Source organism: Microtus pennsylvanicus, chromosome X (assembly GCF_037038515.1).
Source record: "Microtus pennsylvanicus isolate mMicPen1 chromosome X, mMicPen1.hap1, whole genome shotgun sequence".
NCBI classification, from domain to species: Eukaryota; Metazoa; Chordata; class Mammalia; order Rodentia; family Cricetidae; genus Microtus; species Microtus pennsylvanicus.
Window position 1 is genome coordinate 59,412,080 of NC_134601.1, and position 17,549 is coordinate 59,429,628.

Here is a 17,549-nt window from a genome sequence, read left to right on the forward strand (position 1 = left end):
CATTCAGCCTCTGCCCTAAGAATCCTGGATTTTCCCTTGAAGAACTTTATCATTCTTCTATTATCAAACCATGGTGTACCAAAAACAAGGAAAACGACCAACCCCAGAAATATCCATAGATAAGGGTTATCAGACACCTCTTGTAAAATCTCCCACATGGTGTTTTTAAAAAGCTGTGGAAACCTTGAATGGTGACGTTTTCAGACATTTTCAATCAACCCTGTATTTATTTTTATTTATCCTTATTTATTTACTGATTGACTGATTAAACCAAATTTTTACCTGTAATGACCGTTGCCTGCCAGTAGGTGGCGGGGTGCACCCGAATTCACATGGCTAGGAAGTCAGAGCCCGAACAGAATTCTGAAAAATATAAGCTCACAGTGCACGCGCAGCTTGAGGAGATAGAGTGATCATGGGGGCACGGGGGTGCGCGCCCTGCGGTCCATTTGCCTTACTTCTGTGATCACAGGCACGGGCAGTAAACCTCGGTGTTTACCAAGGCTGCAGTGGCTTCAAGGCCAGCAGCCTGTGTAAGAGCTGTGTAAGGCCTGAGCTCCATTTGCTGTGCGCGGACCAGCGGGTCACACTGGGCACTCTGTGGGTGCCAGCACCTGGACATGCAGCTGGGATCTAGACACGGGCAGAGAGCCGTGGCAAGGAAGCAAGCGGGGTTCAGGCAATGAAAGGCGTCAGAGACAGAGACTCACATTGGAGCCCGGACTGAAATCTCAAGGTCCAAATCAGGAGCAGATGGAGAGAGAGCACGAGCAAGGAACTCAGGACCACAAGGGGTGCACCCACACACTGAGACAATGGCGATGTTAATATTCTTTTTTAAAAAAATGCTGCAAGATCCCCACGGCAATAGGCAGCAGAAATGCTGTAGGTCCCAAATGGTGGTAGCGGGCCACGTGGTGGCAGGCAGCGGGCTCTGGGAGCAGCCAGTCCCAGGCAGAAATGGCTGCCGGTCCCAGAGAGGTGGGCTGAGCGGTGGTGGCGGGCCATGTGGCAGCAGACAGCGGGCCCTGGGAGCAGCCAGTCCCAGACAGAGATGGCTGCTGGTCTCAGAGCAGTGGTGGCGGGCCATGTGGCAGCAGGCAGTGGGCCCCAGGCAGAGAAGGCTGCTGGTCCCTGAGCAATGGCTGGTCCCAGGCAGGGAGACACACGGCGGGCAGGCAGAAGACAGAAACATGGATAGACACGACATGCAGGGTGAGGTTGAATGTTTATTCAGGAGGTTATGGAGGGTGAAAGGTGAAGGGGGGGACAGAGAGAGAGGGAGGGAGGGAGAGAGAGAGAGAGAGAGAGAGAGAGAGAGAGAGAAGAGGAGAAAGAGACAGAGACAGAGACAGAGACAGAGAAGGGGGGAAGCAGAGAAGTGGGGAGAGAGGCAGAAGCAAAGCTGTCTCTCCGAGAGGAAGATGGAAAAGAGAGGAAGATGGAAAAGAGAGCAAGCTCAGGCAGGAAGCTGAAGATCAGGGATGGGGGAGGGAGTGGGCATGGCTTGTCTCTTAAATGGACCAAAACCAACAGACGTTCTATCAGGAACTCACCAAGGCCAGCTGGCCTGGGTCTGAAAAATCATGGGATAAAACCAGACTCGCTGAACATAGTGGACAATGAGGACTACTGAGAACTCAAGAACAATGGCAATGGGTTTTTGATCCTACTGCAAGTACTGGCTTTGTGGGAGCCTAGGCAGTTTGGATGCTCACCTTACTAGACCTGGATGGAGGTGGGCGGTCCTTGGACTCCCCACAGGGCAGGGAACCCTGATTGCTCTTTGGGCTGATGAGGGAGGGAGACTTGATGGGGGGAGGGGGAGGGAAATGGGAGGCGGTGGCGGGGAGGAGGCAGAAATCTTTAATAAATAAAAAGAAAAAAAGAAAACTGCGGCGGGCTAGCAGCCCTGGACGGGGGCAGGGGCGCAGTTGAGTAGTATGGCGGGCAGGGCCAAGTTGCCCTTCCTGAGTTCCGGTTGCTGACTTTCTCGAAGCGCCAGGAAAGATCTAGGCAAGGAGCTGTGCTGAGAGGGTACAATCTGCGTGGAGGGAGAGGCCTCTGGTGAGGGGGGCCACTGGCTCCCAGCGGTCCACCGGGAGGCTCTGAGGCAGGGCAGGTATCCGAAAAGCCTCACGATTGGCGCCAAAATGAAGGGGTGTAAACGACCGGCAAATAGAATTAATCAGGCTAGCTTTAATATCAGCTTTATTAAGGGGAAGAAGGGGAGAGCTTACAAAACCAGGGTTCCAGCGATGAGCAGGAAATAAAAAGGGAAGGCGGGGAGCACACCCACAATATTTATAAGTAAATAATAACCTCAGGAGATCCCGCCCTTCAAGCAAGGTGATTGGCTGGACTTTCCCTACATAGAACACAGCCTTTAATAGAGAAGATTAACACAACTTAAGGGATAAAAGATACAACACAGGTAAGCTTTGAAATCATAGGACTAAAATGAAAAAGCGAGATACAATAGTGACATGCTGTCTGATGTTTAAAATATCATATATCCAGAACAGTCGTATCCATAGAGACAAGCAGATTAGTGGTTGCCAGGGTGTGGGCGGAGGGTGAATGAGGAGTGATTACTTAGAGAGCAGGAATTGTTCCTATGATAATGAAAGGATTTAAAACTCTAGAGAGGTGGTAGATGAAAATATTGCTTGCCATTGAATTGAACACTGTAAAACAGTTCTTTGTGTGTTTAGTGAATTTCATCTCAAAAATAAATATGAATGTTAACAGAGCTTAGAGAACTCCTTGTGTCTAGCAATGTGAATAATTATAAACATAAATAGTTCTAACAGAAAACCATGTAAGTGGTATACTCTTGCTGCCCAATAGAGGAAAATAGTCAGAATTCAGCTGTGATTGGTATTCCATAAACTGAAGAATCTGATGGTTATTAAACCATTTTTAAACATTATATGGTTTCTTCTAACACCAAGTAGGCAGTTACTATAGAAATTATATTCGTGGGAATAATTTCTTATCTTCCCAGAGAAATGACACATGCAAACACTGCATTAGAGCATAAAACAAAAAAAATCCAAAAGGGTGTATGTCAAAAAACTGATAGTTTTCATTCTAGCCCTCACTTTTGAGTTTCCCATTTGTTCATTGAATGAGGCAGAATCGATGCCTGACAGCCATAACCTTCAAGGAATCCAATGTAGAACAGGGAGAAGAAAGTATAAAGGAGACCATTATGGGTCATAATAAATATGAAAACATTTCACCAGCTTGTCCCCCACAGGAGCTGCCATGACTGAGGATTTGAGTAAATAGCTGTTTCTTCTTCTGAATTAGTTGTCTGGCAAGGGTGGCAAATTGGTACTCATTCCTCTGGAAAACAAATGTTAATCTATCAGATCAGATTATATATCTCCTCCTCCATGAGGTCTTCCCTGTAACCTCACCACTGAACCGTAGAATTATACCCCTGATTGTGGAATCCTTAAAATTTATCCAGTCCATATACTCATTTCATGTTTGGGTCTTTGTTACAAAAAAATGGCCATTGGCCCTGTACTAGTTAGAAACACTGTATTATAAGAAACAGAAATCTCAAATTCTAATAACAATCAGTAAATGTAGAACTGTATTCAGAAAGTTTTTTTTAAAATTTGGAGTTCATTAGGGACATCAAAGGAGATTTTCTTCCTGTCCTTGTTAGATGTCTAGTTAATTTTATCTTGTCTTTCCTTGTGGCTGGAAGATGGTTGCCTACAGTCCCAGGGCCCCTTGTTTCTCTGAATACATGCAGAAGAGTTAGTTGTTTCTAAAACTCCTTGTGTAAGTTAGGGCTATTGCAGCGATGGAACACCATGACCAAAGCAAGTTGGGGAGGAAAGGGTTTATCTGACTGACACTTTCGCATTGCTGTTCATCACTGAAAGAAGCCAGGGCAGAAACTGAAACAAGGCAGGAACCTGGAGGCAGAAGCTGATGCAGATGTCATGGTGGGGTCCTGCTTACTGGCTTATTCTACCTGGCCTACTCAGCCAACTTTCTTATAGAACCCAGGACCAGCAACCCCACTCTCAATGGAATGGGCCTTCCCCATCATTCACTGATTTAAAAACTGCTCTACAAGCTTGTGCACAGTCTGAGATTACGGAGGCATTTTTATCAGTTGATGCCCCCTCTCTCCAATGGCTCTATCTAGCTTGTGTGACTTGACTTAAAAATAGCCAGCATATTCCCCCAGAAGAAAAATACAAAAAGCTATCCTAAAACCAACTCTCATTGGCTTCAATTGCATCACAGCTAAACAATAGCATAGAATGCAACTATTAAGAGTTATTGAGCTGGGATTATGCTAATTAATTTATATTGGAAACCTACATACTCAGGCAAGTATGTGACACTAATGAACAGGGGGTGGCTATGATAGTGACTGACACTGGGTCATGGTTTAAATATTGGCATTATCACAGAAAACCCTAACTACAATTGCCTCCTACACACACACACACAACACACACACACACACACACACACACACACACACACACACACACACTACACACTGAACATCTCTGGGTTGTAAAAAATCACTTTTAGCCAGGCTGGCACAAGCCTTTAATACCAGTATTTGGGAGGCAGAGGCTGGTGGATCTCTGTGAATTTGAGGTTAGCCTTCTGGTCTACAGAGCAAGTTCCAGGGCAACACAGAGAAACACTCTTAAAAAAAATCAAAACCAAAAAAAAGGAGCTAGGTAGTGGTGGTACATGCCTTTTTCCTTTAATCCCAGCACTCAGGAGGCAGAGGCAGGTGGATCTCTGTGAGTTTGAGACCAGCCTGGTATACAGAGCGAGTTCCAAGACAGTCAGGGCTGTTGCACAGAGAAAACCCTGTCCCGAAAAAATAAAAAAATAAATAGATAGATAGATAGATAGATAGATAGATAGATAGATAGATAGATAGATAGATAGATAGATAGATAGATAAAGGAAGGAAGGAAGGAAGGAAGGAAGGAAGGAAGGAAGGAAAAATAAATCATTTTCGTTATATTCCAGCCCAGAGTTCAAGTGGCTCTTTTGTGCCACGCCCTTGTCTGCAAGCCTTGCCTTTTCCCTCACTCCTTACTACTCTAGATAAGCTTTCTTTCTCAGCAATGGCTCTTCTGCATAGGCCTTTTAAGTCTAAACTGCATCCACAGACCCCACACTTGACTGCTTGTCTCTGGAAAGTTCTTACTCACATTTCTAAATTGAAGAGTATTGGTGTCTGTTCCTTTCTGCTCTGTCTTAAGCTTCTTCCTCAGGCCAAATACGGAACTGGTGTCAGAATGGTAGTTGCTCCTACTCTGTAAAATGAAGAAGACTGCTTTTGCTCCATTTCCCTTCCCGCTGGTATTCTGCAGCCTCCAGACATGTTGGAAAGTATTGCAGACCTGGCAGATTGAGTGAGTACTGGGTTTGAAAATTTAAAATCTACTTTGTCTTGTGAAAACTGAAACACTGGGCACACGTCCAGTCTTACCAAGGACACCCATTCCTCCTTTCTGTGAGTTAAGCACTGTTCCGAGCCCCTTATGGCTCAGCCTCCCTGTGTCTGAGCTTGCAAGAGTTGAGGACAGCAGATGAAGTCATATCTAGCATGGGCAGCATGCCTCTGCAGCAGTGTCTCCTGGCCCACTTTCGCGAGGCTCTAGGAGAGAGAGGAGAGAGACAGACAGACAGAGAGAGAGAGAGAGAGAGAGAGAGAGAGAGAGAGAGAGAGAGAGAGAGAGCGCCTTACTTACCTGCAGCTCCCTGCTCTTCAAGGGGAGTTCTACTTGCCTGGCTTACAGAGAGCCCTGAAAGCTTATCCCTTCCTGAGGACTCTGTTCTCCAGTCATCAAGTAGGGCCTCTGAGACTGTGAAGGTTCCCTGGTGCTTGCTCCTCTGCAGCAACCCACTTCCTTACAGCAGGTGGCAGAAGCAAACTGGAGACTAACGGGTAATCTTGGGCTTTTCTCCCCAGGTTTAAAGGCATTTGAAGCTGAAACCACCTTCATTGGGAGAAGAAGGGGGAGCATGTCTCCCAGAGAAGAAAAGACTCACCTCTTTTCTGTGGGACAGCTTCCTCATCCAAGGGCCCATGCCGGGCAAAGGGACCACTAGTGGTAAAAGGGGATGCCAGGCCTGGAAACTTGGATTAGTTAGCTACTGTGCTAAGGGCAAACATTCCCACTACTCAGTGTGTTCGGTGTATTCGTGAAGCATTGTGGGTGGGAAGAGAAGGCTTGCCAGAGGAGGCCTAGATGGGGAGAATATACAAGTGCGCGCACGGGCGCGCGCGCACACACACACACACACACTCGTGGCTCAGACATACTCCTGTGCTTCTAGAAGTTCAGGAGAGGAGGCAGCTAAGGACTGACTTCCAAGTCAGTCAAGGTCTAGGGAAGGCCAGTCCTAGTAGGGTAGAAAAAGTGGGATGAGGCCAAATAGGGAAGGAGTACTGACAAGAGAAGCATTAGCTGTCTCCCTCCCTCTCTGCCACCCTCATAGTCCTCTCTGCTTTCCCCTCCCCCACTTCCACAGAGGCGTTTTCTCACCCCCTACTTTACACCATGGATATCCTTGTGTTAGGGTGTCAGTGGCTAAACCTGCTCTGTCAAGGGCAAATTATCTGCAGCTATGCAACCGGTCAATTTCATCCTTGTGCTGTGCATAGGTTATGGCAAAGCTTCCCTTGACCACCGCCACTCCCTTAAGCAGAAACTAAACTGGCCGCCCACATCACTGGGTAGGACTCACCAAAAGATATGACCTGGACACTTGAGAGAGTGGCAAATAGTTGTGGAGACTGCTTGGCTTCTGGCAGCACAGAGGAGCTAATTAAGCCTCCTTCGCCAATCCTACTGGGCTGTCCCCCGACTTGCCTGCACCTCCTTATGGCAAAATGGGAAGTACTACAAGTGGCCTTGGATCCCATGATCGCCTACCTGTTCTATAACGCCCCATGGGGAGTCCTTATTCACTGTTTTGGGCTTTGGTCTGGCTGTTCTAGAAAGGACTCCGTTGCTGCACTTGGCTGCTCTAGGGATCAACAAGTCACCAAGTCAACCACTGGACTGAAGGGAAATAGGAAGATTCTGAAGAACTTTAGAAACAAGAACAACAAACAAACAGGAAAGGAGAGGATCAGTGTGATTAGGTCGTGTGAAGCACATCTGCTTTGAGAAAGAGGTACTCCAGCTTCTTCCAAATGGCACATCTGAACTTTAATGTCATGTATAGACTTGCAGATTTCTTTGCTTCCTATGTATAAATAACACCAATTTAATGGAATTTATTTCATTCCAATATGAAGACTATAGACAAAAAAGTATTACTCAAATCAAATTCTAGAATCTTGATGTAAGTTACTGGTCTTCCAGAATAGAACATAATCGTTTTTTTTTCAGGCAGTCTTTGTGTTTTTTTGTTTGTTTGAGACAAAGTCTCCCTATACCTCTGACTATCCTGGAACTGGCTATGTTGACCAGGCTGACCTCAAACTCATAGAGGCCTGCCTCCGCCTCCTGAGTGCTGGTTTTCAAAGTAGTTTTAAGAAACAATATGTTTCTTGATATTTTGGTCCATTATTTGTAGACAACTATTGAAAATATTAATGAAATAAATTGTACAAATAAATAGAAATTTAGATTGATCTTCAAATGTAACCTGTTAGATTGTCCTGTATTCAAATTACTAGGGTCTAAAATTGGACAAATCCTATTCCTACAGGAATGCTGTCATTAAAATCACTTTTATATACTTGACTAATCCACTCCATTTTAAAGTGTTTGTTCCATTTCTGTGTTTTGTTATTCAAATCTTTAAAAATCCATAATTTTAAGAGGCATTCTCCTAATTGTCATCAGAGAACCTTCATTCAGTAGCTGATGGAAACAAATGCAGAGGTTCACAGCCAAGAACTGAGACAAACTCCGGGGATCCTGTTGAAGTGAGGGAGGAAGGATTGTATGAATGAGGGGGAGGCAGGGTGATCACAAGGTAACCCACAGAAACAGCTATCCCAGGCTCATAAGAGCCCACAGACTCTGGACCCACAGCTAGGGAGCCTGCATGGGACTGACCTAAGCCCTCGGCATGTGTGTGACAGTTGTGTAGCTTGGTCTATTTGTGGAACTTCTAGCAGTGGGATCAGGACCTGTCCCTAACTAACATTTTGGCTGGCTTTTGTGGACTTCTTCCCATGCTGGTTTGCCTTGCCCAGCCTTAGTACAAAGGGAGGATCTTAGTCCTACCTCAATTTGGCATGCCATGTTTTGATGACACTCATGGAAGGTCTGCCCCTTTCTGAATAGAGACAGAGGAGGAGTAGATGGGGAGGGTGAGGGAACAGAAGGAGAGGGGAAATTGCAGACAGGATAAAAAATAAATGAATAAAAATTAATTAATAAAAAATCATTCCAGAAGCAAAGACCATTGAAAAATAAAAGCACAAAGAGCATGCGAGAATCAAGTGAAGACAACTTTATAAAGTGTTCAGCAAAATATCTGAACTTTCAGGCTAAGGAGTTGGCTTACCATTATGGTACACAAGGATGAGAACCTGAGTTCAGATCCCTTTACCCACATAAAAGCTGGCTAGTGCTGCATCTGCAACCGCAGAGTTGAGTGGGGGTATGTGTGGTGGAAGGTAGGTTCCTGGAGCTCAGTGGCTAGCCAGCCTACATAGCGAAGGAGCTCCAAGGTTCAGTGAGATACCCTGTCTCAAAAAAAGGTGGAGGGTGATAGGTGAAAACCCTCATCAGCCTCGGGTCTCCATATGCACCGGTAGACATGCCAATACCCACCCCCACAAACACACACAAACTGGATTATACTAAGCAATCTGTATGTATTCACTTCCTTTTACTTATGGTTCCAAGAAAAGTGACAGGTCAATTTTGTTTTAGGATAATTTTTATTTAAATCTTGGATGCTGGGGTAGTGAGACTGCTCAGTGGGTAAAATCACTTCTCCCCAAACTGCACTGCCTGAGTTCAATCCCTGTATCTCATATAGTGGAAGGAAAGAACTGACTTCTAACACCCACTCCCTGTAAATAAATAAACAAAATAAACAAATAGATGTAAGAAAAATTTTAAATGTAAATATTTTTTAAAAGATTTATTTATTTGTGTGTATTAGTTTTTATGCATCCCAGAAGAAGGCATCGGATTCCAACATAGATGGTTGTGAGCCACTGTGTGGTTGTTGGGAACTGAACTCAAGACCTCTGGTAGAAAAATCAGTGCTTTTAACTGCTGAGTCATCTCTTCAGCCCATAAAAGTCTAACGCTTGAATTTTCCCTGGATCCTGTTTTTAAGTTCTTGAGTATGTTTGAGCAAGATGAAAGACTTCTTAGACTTTGGCAAAGCGAAGGAGTGCTGAGAATTGAACCCAGATCCTTGCTTAAGTTTTTGGAAAAGTTCTCATTCTGGCAAGGGTAGCAGGTAGGATAAATGCAGAATTTTACCTCTCCCTCCACTCCTCCAAGTCCAAGCACCCAGTCTTATCCACATCTCTGTAGTGGAACACCTGATAAAGCCTTCTTCCCCCCTCCCCAATACTCATATCAGAAGACCTCCCATGCTCATGGATCAGTAGGATTAATATACTAAAAATGGCCATCCTACTGAGAGCACTCTAAAAATTCAAAATGATCCCCAATTCCCATCAAAATTAAATTCAAATACAATTCTTCACAGCTCATGAAAGGACACTTTTCAGTTTCATATGAAAACACACACACATACACACAACTCACGATAGCTAAAGAAAACCTGAATAATAAAATTGCTGGAGGTATCACCATCCCTTGTTTCAAATCATACTACAACGCTATAGTAATAAAAATCATAATGGTATTAACATAAAACCAGAAATATTGATGACTGAAATGTAATTGAACCCAGACACAAATCGACAACATCCATGGACACCTGAGTTTTTATAAAGCCAGAAATACACACAAAAAACCAGACAGCATCTTCATCAAATGAAGCTGGTCAAACTGGACACCTGCATGTAGAAGAATCCGAATAGACCCATACTTATCACCCTGCACAAACCTCAAGGCTAAATAGATCAAAGATCTTAACATAAAACCAGACACAGTGAACATGATAGAAGAGAGATTGGAGACTAGCCTTGAATGCATTGGCACAGGAAAAGACTTTCTAAAGAGAATACTGTTAGCACAAGCACTAAAGTCAACAATTATTAAATGGGACCTCATGAAACTGAAAAGCTTCTGCTCAGTGAAGGACACCATCTTTCTACAAAAGAGGCAGCATACAGAATGGGAAAAGATTTTTACCAACTACAAAACTAATAGAGAGCTAATATAAGTATAAAAAGAACCCCAAAAAAGCTAGATATCAAGAAAGTAAATAACCCAATTAAAAATGAGGTACAGATATAAACAGAAAATTCTCAATAGAGGAATCTAAAATGGCTGAGAAACATTTAAGGAAGTATTCATCATCTTTAACCATCAGGGAAATGCAAATCAAAACTACTTTGAGATTTCATCTTATACCTGTCAGAATGACTAAGATCAATAACAAGTGACAGCTCATTCTGGCAAAGATGTGGAATGAGGGGAACACTCTTCTGTAGCTGGTAGGAATGCAGACTTGTACAACCACTACAAAAATCAGTGTGGTGGTTCATTAAGAAAATAGGAACCAATCCAGTTATACCACTTTGGGCATATACATAAAGGATGCTTCATCCTACCACAGAGATATTTGCTCAATCATATTCATTGATGCTCTAGTCATAACAACCAGAAAATGGAGACAACTTGTATGCCCTTCAACAGAAGAATGGATAAAGAAAATGTGGTATGTTTACAAAATTAGTCAGACATTTAAAAAAATGAAATTCTCAAGTAAATGCATCAACTACAAAAAAAGTCATCCTGAGTGAGGTACCCAGACTCAGAAAGATAAATATGGTATGTATTAACTTACATGGAAGATATAAATTGCTACGTCAATGATAACCAAGCTCTGTAGAACCACAGAAGTTAGGTATAGGCTAGAGTAAGGGACTATTGTGAATAGATAGATCTTCCTAGGAAAGGGAACTAGAATAGATAGTTATGGATGGAGGGAGAGCCTGGAATGGGAGGATCAAATTGTGAGGGGGAGAAGAGGGGAGATGAGGGAAAGAATACGGGAGGATACAGCTAAAATGAAAGATCATTTGAGGGGTAATATGGAAACCTAATAGAGTAGAAGCTTCCTAAAATATGCACATATATGAAGAGGCAATCTAGATGAAATCACCAAATAATAGATGAGACAGAGTCTCAACTAGATCTCTCTTGAAATCAAATGAAGTTTCCAGTACTGGGATTGGGTTACAATTAATTGAGTTGTTGGCCAAAGGGGTCCCATGGGAATCCTCAACAACCCAGGCTGTTGACAAGACTATAAGTTGTTTTCCAGAAACTGACAGCAAGTCCCCATTGCTGAAGACAACATCTACACAACTCCTTGAACATGGAGAAGATGAGCTGGTTCCTCAAAGAGCCTTCACCCCTATGTGCTAGTGTTTCATACACAAAGGTACTCTGCAAGCTCTCAAAAGAGAAACACGGCCAACAACCTAGCCACAAGCCCTTTGATCTACAATGGTGTCCCATCTCTAAAATGTGCTAGTGCAATGGGGGCCCAAAGCTGCGGGAGTAACCACCCAATTCCTGATTTGACTTAAGGACCATTCCATGAGATGGAATCCGTACCTGACACAGCTCGAAGCAGAGGGGAACAAATACAGAGGCCCACAGCCAGATATTATGCAGAGAGTGAGAGACCTTAGAACATCCAGCCCTAAATGGGGTGGCTCCATCAAATCTCTTCCCTCCGAACTCAGGGAACCCTTGTGAAAGATAAAGCAGAAAAAGTGTAAAGGTCGGAGCAGAGAGAGGACACCAAGAAAACAAGGCCCTCTAAATCAACACGACCAAAGCTCATATGAACTCAGAGACTGAAGCAGCATGTATAGGGCATGCATGGGTCTGCACCAGGTCCTGTGTTAAATATTATAGCTTCCGGTTTAGTGTTTTTATGGACTCCTGAGTGTGCAAAGGAATGGGTATCTGTTTCTTATGCCTTCTCTTTTGTTCTTTCCTCCTGTTTATTTTGTCCAATTCCTGTGTTAGTTTTTGATTTATCTCATTGCATTATTATATTATATCACATTAGAAGCCTTTAATGAGAGACAAAAGGGAGGGGAAATTGGGATGAACTGGGAGTAGAGAAAGCCATAATCAGGATATATTACATGAGAAAAAAATCTATTTTTAAATAAAAGGAGGAGAGAGAGAGAGAGAGAGAAAGAGAGAGAGAGAGAGAGAGAGAGAGAGAGAGAGAGAGAAGTAAGATGGAGGACACCAAGAAAACAAGACCCTCTAAATCACCATTATCAAAGCTCATATGAACTCACAGAGACTGAAGCAACAAACCCTAACACTAACCCTGTATCAGCAGGGTTCTGCACTGTACGGGTCTATACCCGGTCCTCTGTTATTTATGGGAGCTGATGTGGGAGTTGAATGTAACATATTATCCTTAATTGGAAGCTATAATGGTTCAAGGAAATACATGTAAAAGCTGGAGAACTCAGAATGTCTCTGTTAGTAGTGTCATAACACATAAATGTCTTGCTTTTTAACTAACATGCCAAGTTCCATAAATGTTAGCAATTAGGGGTAGCTTGGAGAAGCTGATGAGAGCCGGATCTTTATAACTTCTCTGTAAACCCAAATTATTCTAGATTCTTTTTAGAGACAGGCTTTTTCTGGGTAACAAGCTTGGCTGTCCTTCAACTCGATTTATAGATCAGGCTGGCCTCGAACTCACAGAGATCCACCTGCCTCTGCCTCCTGAGTGCTGGGACTAAGGGCATGTGACACCAATCCTCCACCAAATTATTCTAAAATAAAATATTTTCCCACAATACAAGAAAAAAAGATAAAAAATTTTAATTTTTATGAAAAGTTCTATTTTTCCCACAAAGCAATAAGTAACAAAAGATAAGGAACCAAAATTAGCCCCTACCTCATAATGCTCTTTACATACGATATAGTTCTTGGATTATGAAGAATACTCAATAAAAGATTGATAAATGTTTTTGTCATAATTTCGAACCACTTAAGGGTAGTATAGGCCTCAGGTATGAATTGGATGTGTTCAAGAAGAGGTGAAAGCAGTCTTCCTAAGGTTTCATATGCAAACTAATTGCATAGGCATCGTGCAAAATGCTGATCCTGTTTTATTTTTTTTTATAATTTTTTTTTTGGTTTTTCGAGACAGGGTTTTTTTAAGTATTTATTTGTTTGTTTGCTTATTTATTATGTATACAATTTTCTGTCTGTCTGTATGCCTGAAGGCCAGAAGAGGGCGCCAGACCTCTTTACAGATGGTTGTGAGCCACCATGTGGTTGCTGGGAATTGAACTCAGGACCTTTAGAAGAGCAGGCAATGCTCTTAACCACTGAGCCATCTCTCCAGCCCGCTGATCCTGTTTTAAATAGGACTTGGCTGTAGTCCAACTATCAGAATTTCTTACCAACTCCAAGTGTTCCTAATATTGTTAGCTAGTCTCAGTTGAGTAACAGGGAGCTAGATGCTCCGTTGAGGGCCTTCTGGAGAAGGCATGTGACAATGCATCAGACAGAGCAATGAGGCAGATCTCTGTCGCCTTGCGTGGTGACCACCTCCCACATGTGGCTGCCAAGCAGTTGAAAAGTGCTTTGTCTGAATCTGAGGAGTAATGCAAGTATAAGTTACACAGCGATTTGGCCCCAAATAGCCGAAATTGCCTCATTAATAGTTTCTACTGACTATAATCTGAAATAGGAGTGTTTTGAATATATTGGGTTAGGTTGGAGCTCAGTGGAAGTACACTTGTCTGGCATGCATGCATGAGGTCCTAGGTTGACCCTCTAAGAGGAAAAAAAAAGAGAAAAAGAAAGATTTAGAAACCCCCGCTAATCTAAGGAAATTGGCTTGTATCTCGAAGTTGACACAGTCTTAAAGAATTTCTTTTTTTCTTTCTTTGTGGCAGTCTGGAAAGAACTCAGCGCTGATAGGAAGGGTAAATGGAGAGGGAGAGAGTAGCTCTTAGAAGCAGCAAGAGATTTTTTTTTTACCAGGGTCTAAACAATTGTCTATAAAACACTTCCAAGTTATGTTAGAGTTAGAATTCATGATTCTATCCTCTTGAATAGCTTATATAATTAGATAGAATATGTGTGGTCAAAAACTGGTCTTTATGGGAGAGACTAGATAATAGAAGGTAATTTATAAGGGAAATATACAACTTTGATAAGGAGGATTAGATTTTCGCGTTATAGCACTAAAGAATGTTAAAACTGAAATAATGCAACCAAACTGCAAATGTGTTAGTGTGGCATATGCTTATGTTCCTAAATTGCTATTGTTTTGCTCACATGTAGAATTTTAAACATGAGTCATTTAAAAACAATGAACCCTTTAAAAATGTACCTAGTTGATACCTAGATTAACTGTTGGAAGTAGTGATTGAGTGGGAAAACATAGTTTTGTACAAAAGCTAAGATAGTGATTTGCCCAAGGGGCAGGCCATAATTCTACAAGTTTCAGTGAATTGGATGTGAAACGCAATCCCAGGCCATAGCTTGTTGGAGGAGGCTGCTCGTTCATTTCCCAGCCGCCCAGACTCGAAATAATCACATAGGAACTATATTATTTGCAATACTGTTTGGTCAATAGCTTAAGCGTATTTCTGGCTAATTCTTATATCCTAAACTAACCCATCTCCATTAATCTGTGCATCACCACGAGGTTGTGGCCTACCAGCAGTTTCAGAAGGCTCCACTAGGCCTCTGTCTCTGGTGGCTGGTACATGGCTTCTCTTTGACTCTGACTGTTCTCTCTCTCTCTATATATATATATATATATCTTCCAACCTGGCTATAGTCTGTTAAGCCATTGGTTGAAAGCAACTTCTTTATTAACCAATAAAAGCAACACATATACAGAAGGATTCCCACATGAATGGCTACACATATACTATGTGTCACTGAAGAGAGTCCAAACCTTCCAAGTTATAAGGACTATACACACAGGATTTTACCCATTTGTCTAAGAGGGTGTTGCTCTGCTGTTGTCTAAAATGAAAGAATTCACATTTTACAATTAAAATATTTATTTTATGTGTAAGGGTGTTTTATTTGCATTTATTTCTCCACACCACTTGAGTGCCTGGTGTCAGTGGATGCCACCGAATCTCTTGGGACTGGAGTTACAGGGGTCTTTTGAGCCTTGGGAACTGAATATTGGGAATTGAATTCTTGTCCTCTAAGAAGAGCAGCTTGTGCTCTTAACTGCTGAGACATCTCTTCTGTCTCCTAGAATTCTCATTTTGGAATGCATGCACATGTTGCTTATCTTTAGAGTAATGAAGTTTCTGACATTAACGAAGGCATTCGATTTATTTTTTTATTTTTTGAGACAGGGCTTCTCTGCAGCTTTGGAGCCTGTGCTGGAACTTGCTCTGTAGACCAGGCTGGCCTCGAACTCACAGAGATCCACCTGTCTCTGCCTCCCAAGTGCTGGGATTAAAGGCGTGAGCCACCACCACCCGGCTAAAGAAGACATTCTTAGAGTTGCACACTTGGGCACTGAAGTCAATCTCAAGTTGAAATCCGAATTCTGCCAGTTATGACTAACTCTGCTTCACTTTTATGACCTAATTTTTCTTAGTTGTTAGGAGGTGAAAATAAAAGTATCAACCTTGTAAGGCAGCTTCAAGCAAAAGAGCTGGTAGCATCACGTTGGCACATGGTTAAGTGTTCCATAATGTCATTTATTATATCATGTGTGCTGCCTGAAGAAATTTTTTAAAAAGTAGATGTGAACGAGATGAGGAAGATTCTTTTGGAATAAATCAATTCAAAACATTACCTTATTCAACAAATAATCTCAGGACTATGTGCCTTGAACTCATTGACTTATGTCTATGTAAATAAAAAACACTATTATTAACACTTGTGTGATTGTGGAAACTGTGATATAGTGAAAAAAATGGGGGTAGCCTTCATGTATTAATTTAGCTAATGGATTTACCCAGAAGTTTCTGGTTTTCTCGTCCAGCGGCTGTGGGAACTGGGGTCTGAAGCTGGTGGTCAAGCTTTTCTAGCCAATTGTGAGGTGCGGATTAGCTGGTACTCTCCCATTATTCTCTTCAGATTCGTTTGCTTTAACTTTTCCTGGTCCCCTTTCTGTTCCCAGCTTGTTCCAAAGTTTCTGTCTCTAGGCTAGTATGTTTCAGCGACTGCTGCTGACATTCAGTGGGCGAGGCTTATTTGCTTCTCTCATCTTTATTTTTCTTTCTGAGCCCGGGTTCAGTGTCTAAATTCCGCTCACGTCCTAGTTCTCAGTTTTATCTTAAATTCTCCCAATCTTAAAAAATTATGTGCGTATTTATTTATTCTTCTCTCATATATTACATCCCCATCGCAATTTGCCCCTCCCTCCTCTGCTCCCAGTCTCCCGCCCCCGTAGGAAAAGGGTTCCAAAAGCAGGCAAAAGAAATTCTCCCACTTCCATCTTAAATCCTTTGTCCCACCTCCCTCTATGCAATGCACCTCCTACTGCCTCGCGTTTTTGAGGCTTAGCGGACCTTCTGCTCCGGTAAACTCCGGGTGGGTGACAAGGCATCTCCTCTGCCCTCTCTAGAGAGCACATCTGCTGCAGAAGCGGCCCCATTCTCCCACCTTAGCTCCCTCTCCGGAAAGGCAGGTGGCTGGCTCCTGACCCTTTTGCACAGCCTTTGGGACTCAGGCCTTTCGACCCTAATGGTTTCCTTTCATTCGCGCCTTCCTTTTCGGGCAAAGAGGAGGCGGAGTTAGGATGGCTGCGCCACTGTTGCCGAGGCGACGCCTTGTTACTTCCGTTCGTTTCAATGCTTCCGGGTTGGCGCTGCGGTGGCATTTCCTACCTTGGGAGCCTCTGCTTTCCAGTCGTCTGCTGAGCTTGAGCAGGTGAGGGGGAGCTCCTGGAGTTCCAGGTTGGGGAGTGGGGTTGGGCTGCGGCAGGCCGCGCGGGCCGGGCTGGTCTGGTACTCGGCCTGGGAGGGGCTTAACGGTCCTTTGATCTCTCTCTCTCCCCTCAGCTGAGTCCCTTCCCTGTCTTTCACTCTTCTGGCACCGGTGGCTTTACTTCTTCGATTGAACCCTGCTTCCTCGACCCCTCTGGGAGGCTGCCTCCTTCAGGCGCCTCCCTTCTCTCTGCGAACTCGCTCTGACAGCTGAGGAATTGGCAAGATCCTGCTACCCACAGGGTGAATGGGTATCTTTCCCGGAATAATCCTAATTTTTCTAAGGGTGAAGTTTGCAACGGCGGCTGTGATTGCAAGCGGAGTAAGCAAACATCTCCATTGTATCAGTGTGAGGGATGCTGTTGAGAGATGCTCCCCATCACTTTCTATACCCCTGTCACTCCTGAGGTTGAGGCATTGAAGGCATCTATTAAAATGCAGTTCAGTTACTTGATCGGGA

The 17,549-nt window shown here is 43.4% G+C and overlaps 2 protein-coding genes across 3 annotated transcripts in view; both read left to right on the forward strand.

Moving 5' to 3' along the window:
- The window catches only part of LOC142840792 (E3 ubiquitin-protein ligase RLIM-like), a 216,899-nt gene extending 209,148 nt beyond the window's left edge, over positions 1-7,751 (forward strand). Inside the window, exons 4-5 of one of the 2 annotated variants that reach the window (XR_012908967.1) lie at positions 5,277-5,417; positions 5,978-7,751. The gene's annotated coding sequence lies outside the window, so the exon portion shown is untranslated. Of the gene's footprint in view, positions 1-5,264; positions 5,418-5,977 lie in introns of both variants that reach the window. The other variant, XR_012908966.1, reaches the window with a different exon arrangement.
- A 9,136-nt stretch (positions 7,752-16,887) lies between these two features.
- Positions 16,888-17,549, forward strand: part of Slc25a14 (solute carrier family 25 member 14) — a 42,551-nt gene continuing 41,889 nt past the window's right edge. Inside the window, 2 exon segments of the mRNA XM_075957389.1 lie at positions 16,888-16,933; positions 16,936-17,033. Coding sequence (XP_075813504.1) covers positions 16,903-16,933; positions 16,936-17,033 — 129 coding nt within the window. The 5' untranslated portion in view covers positions 16,888-16,902.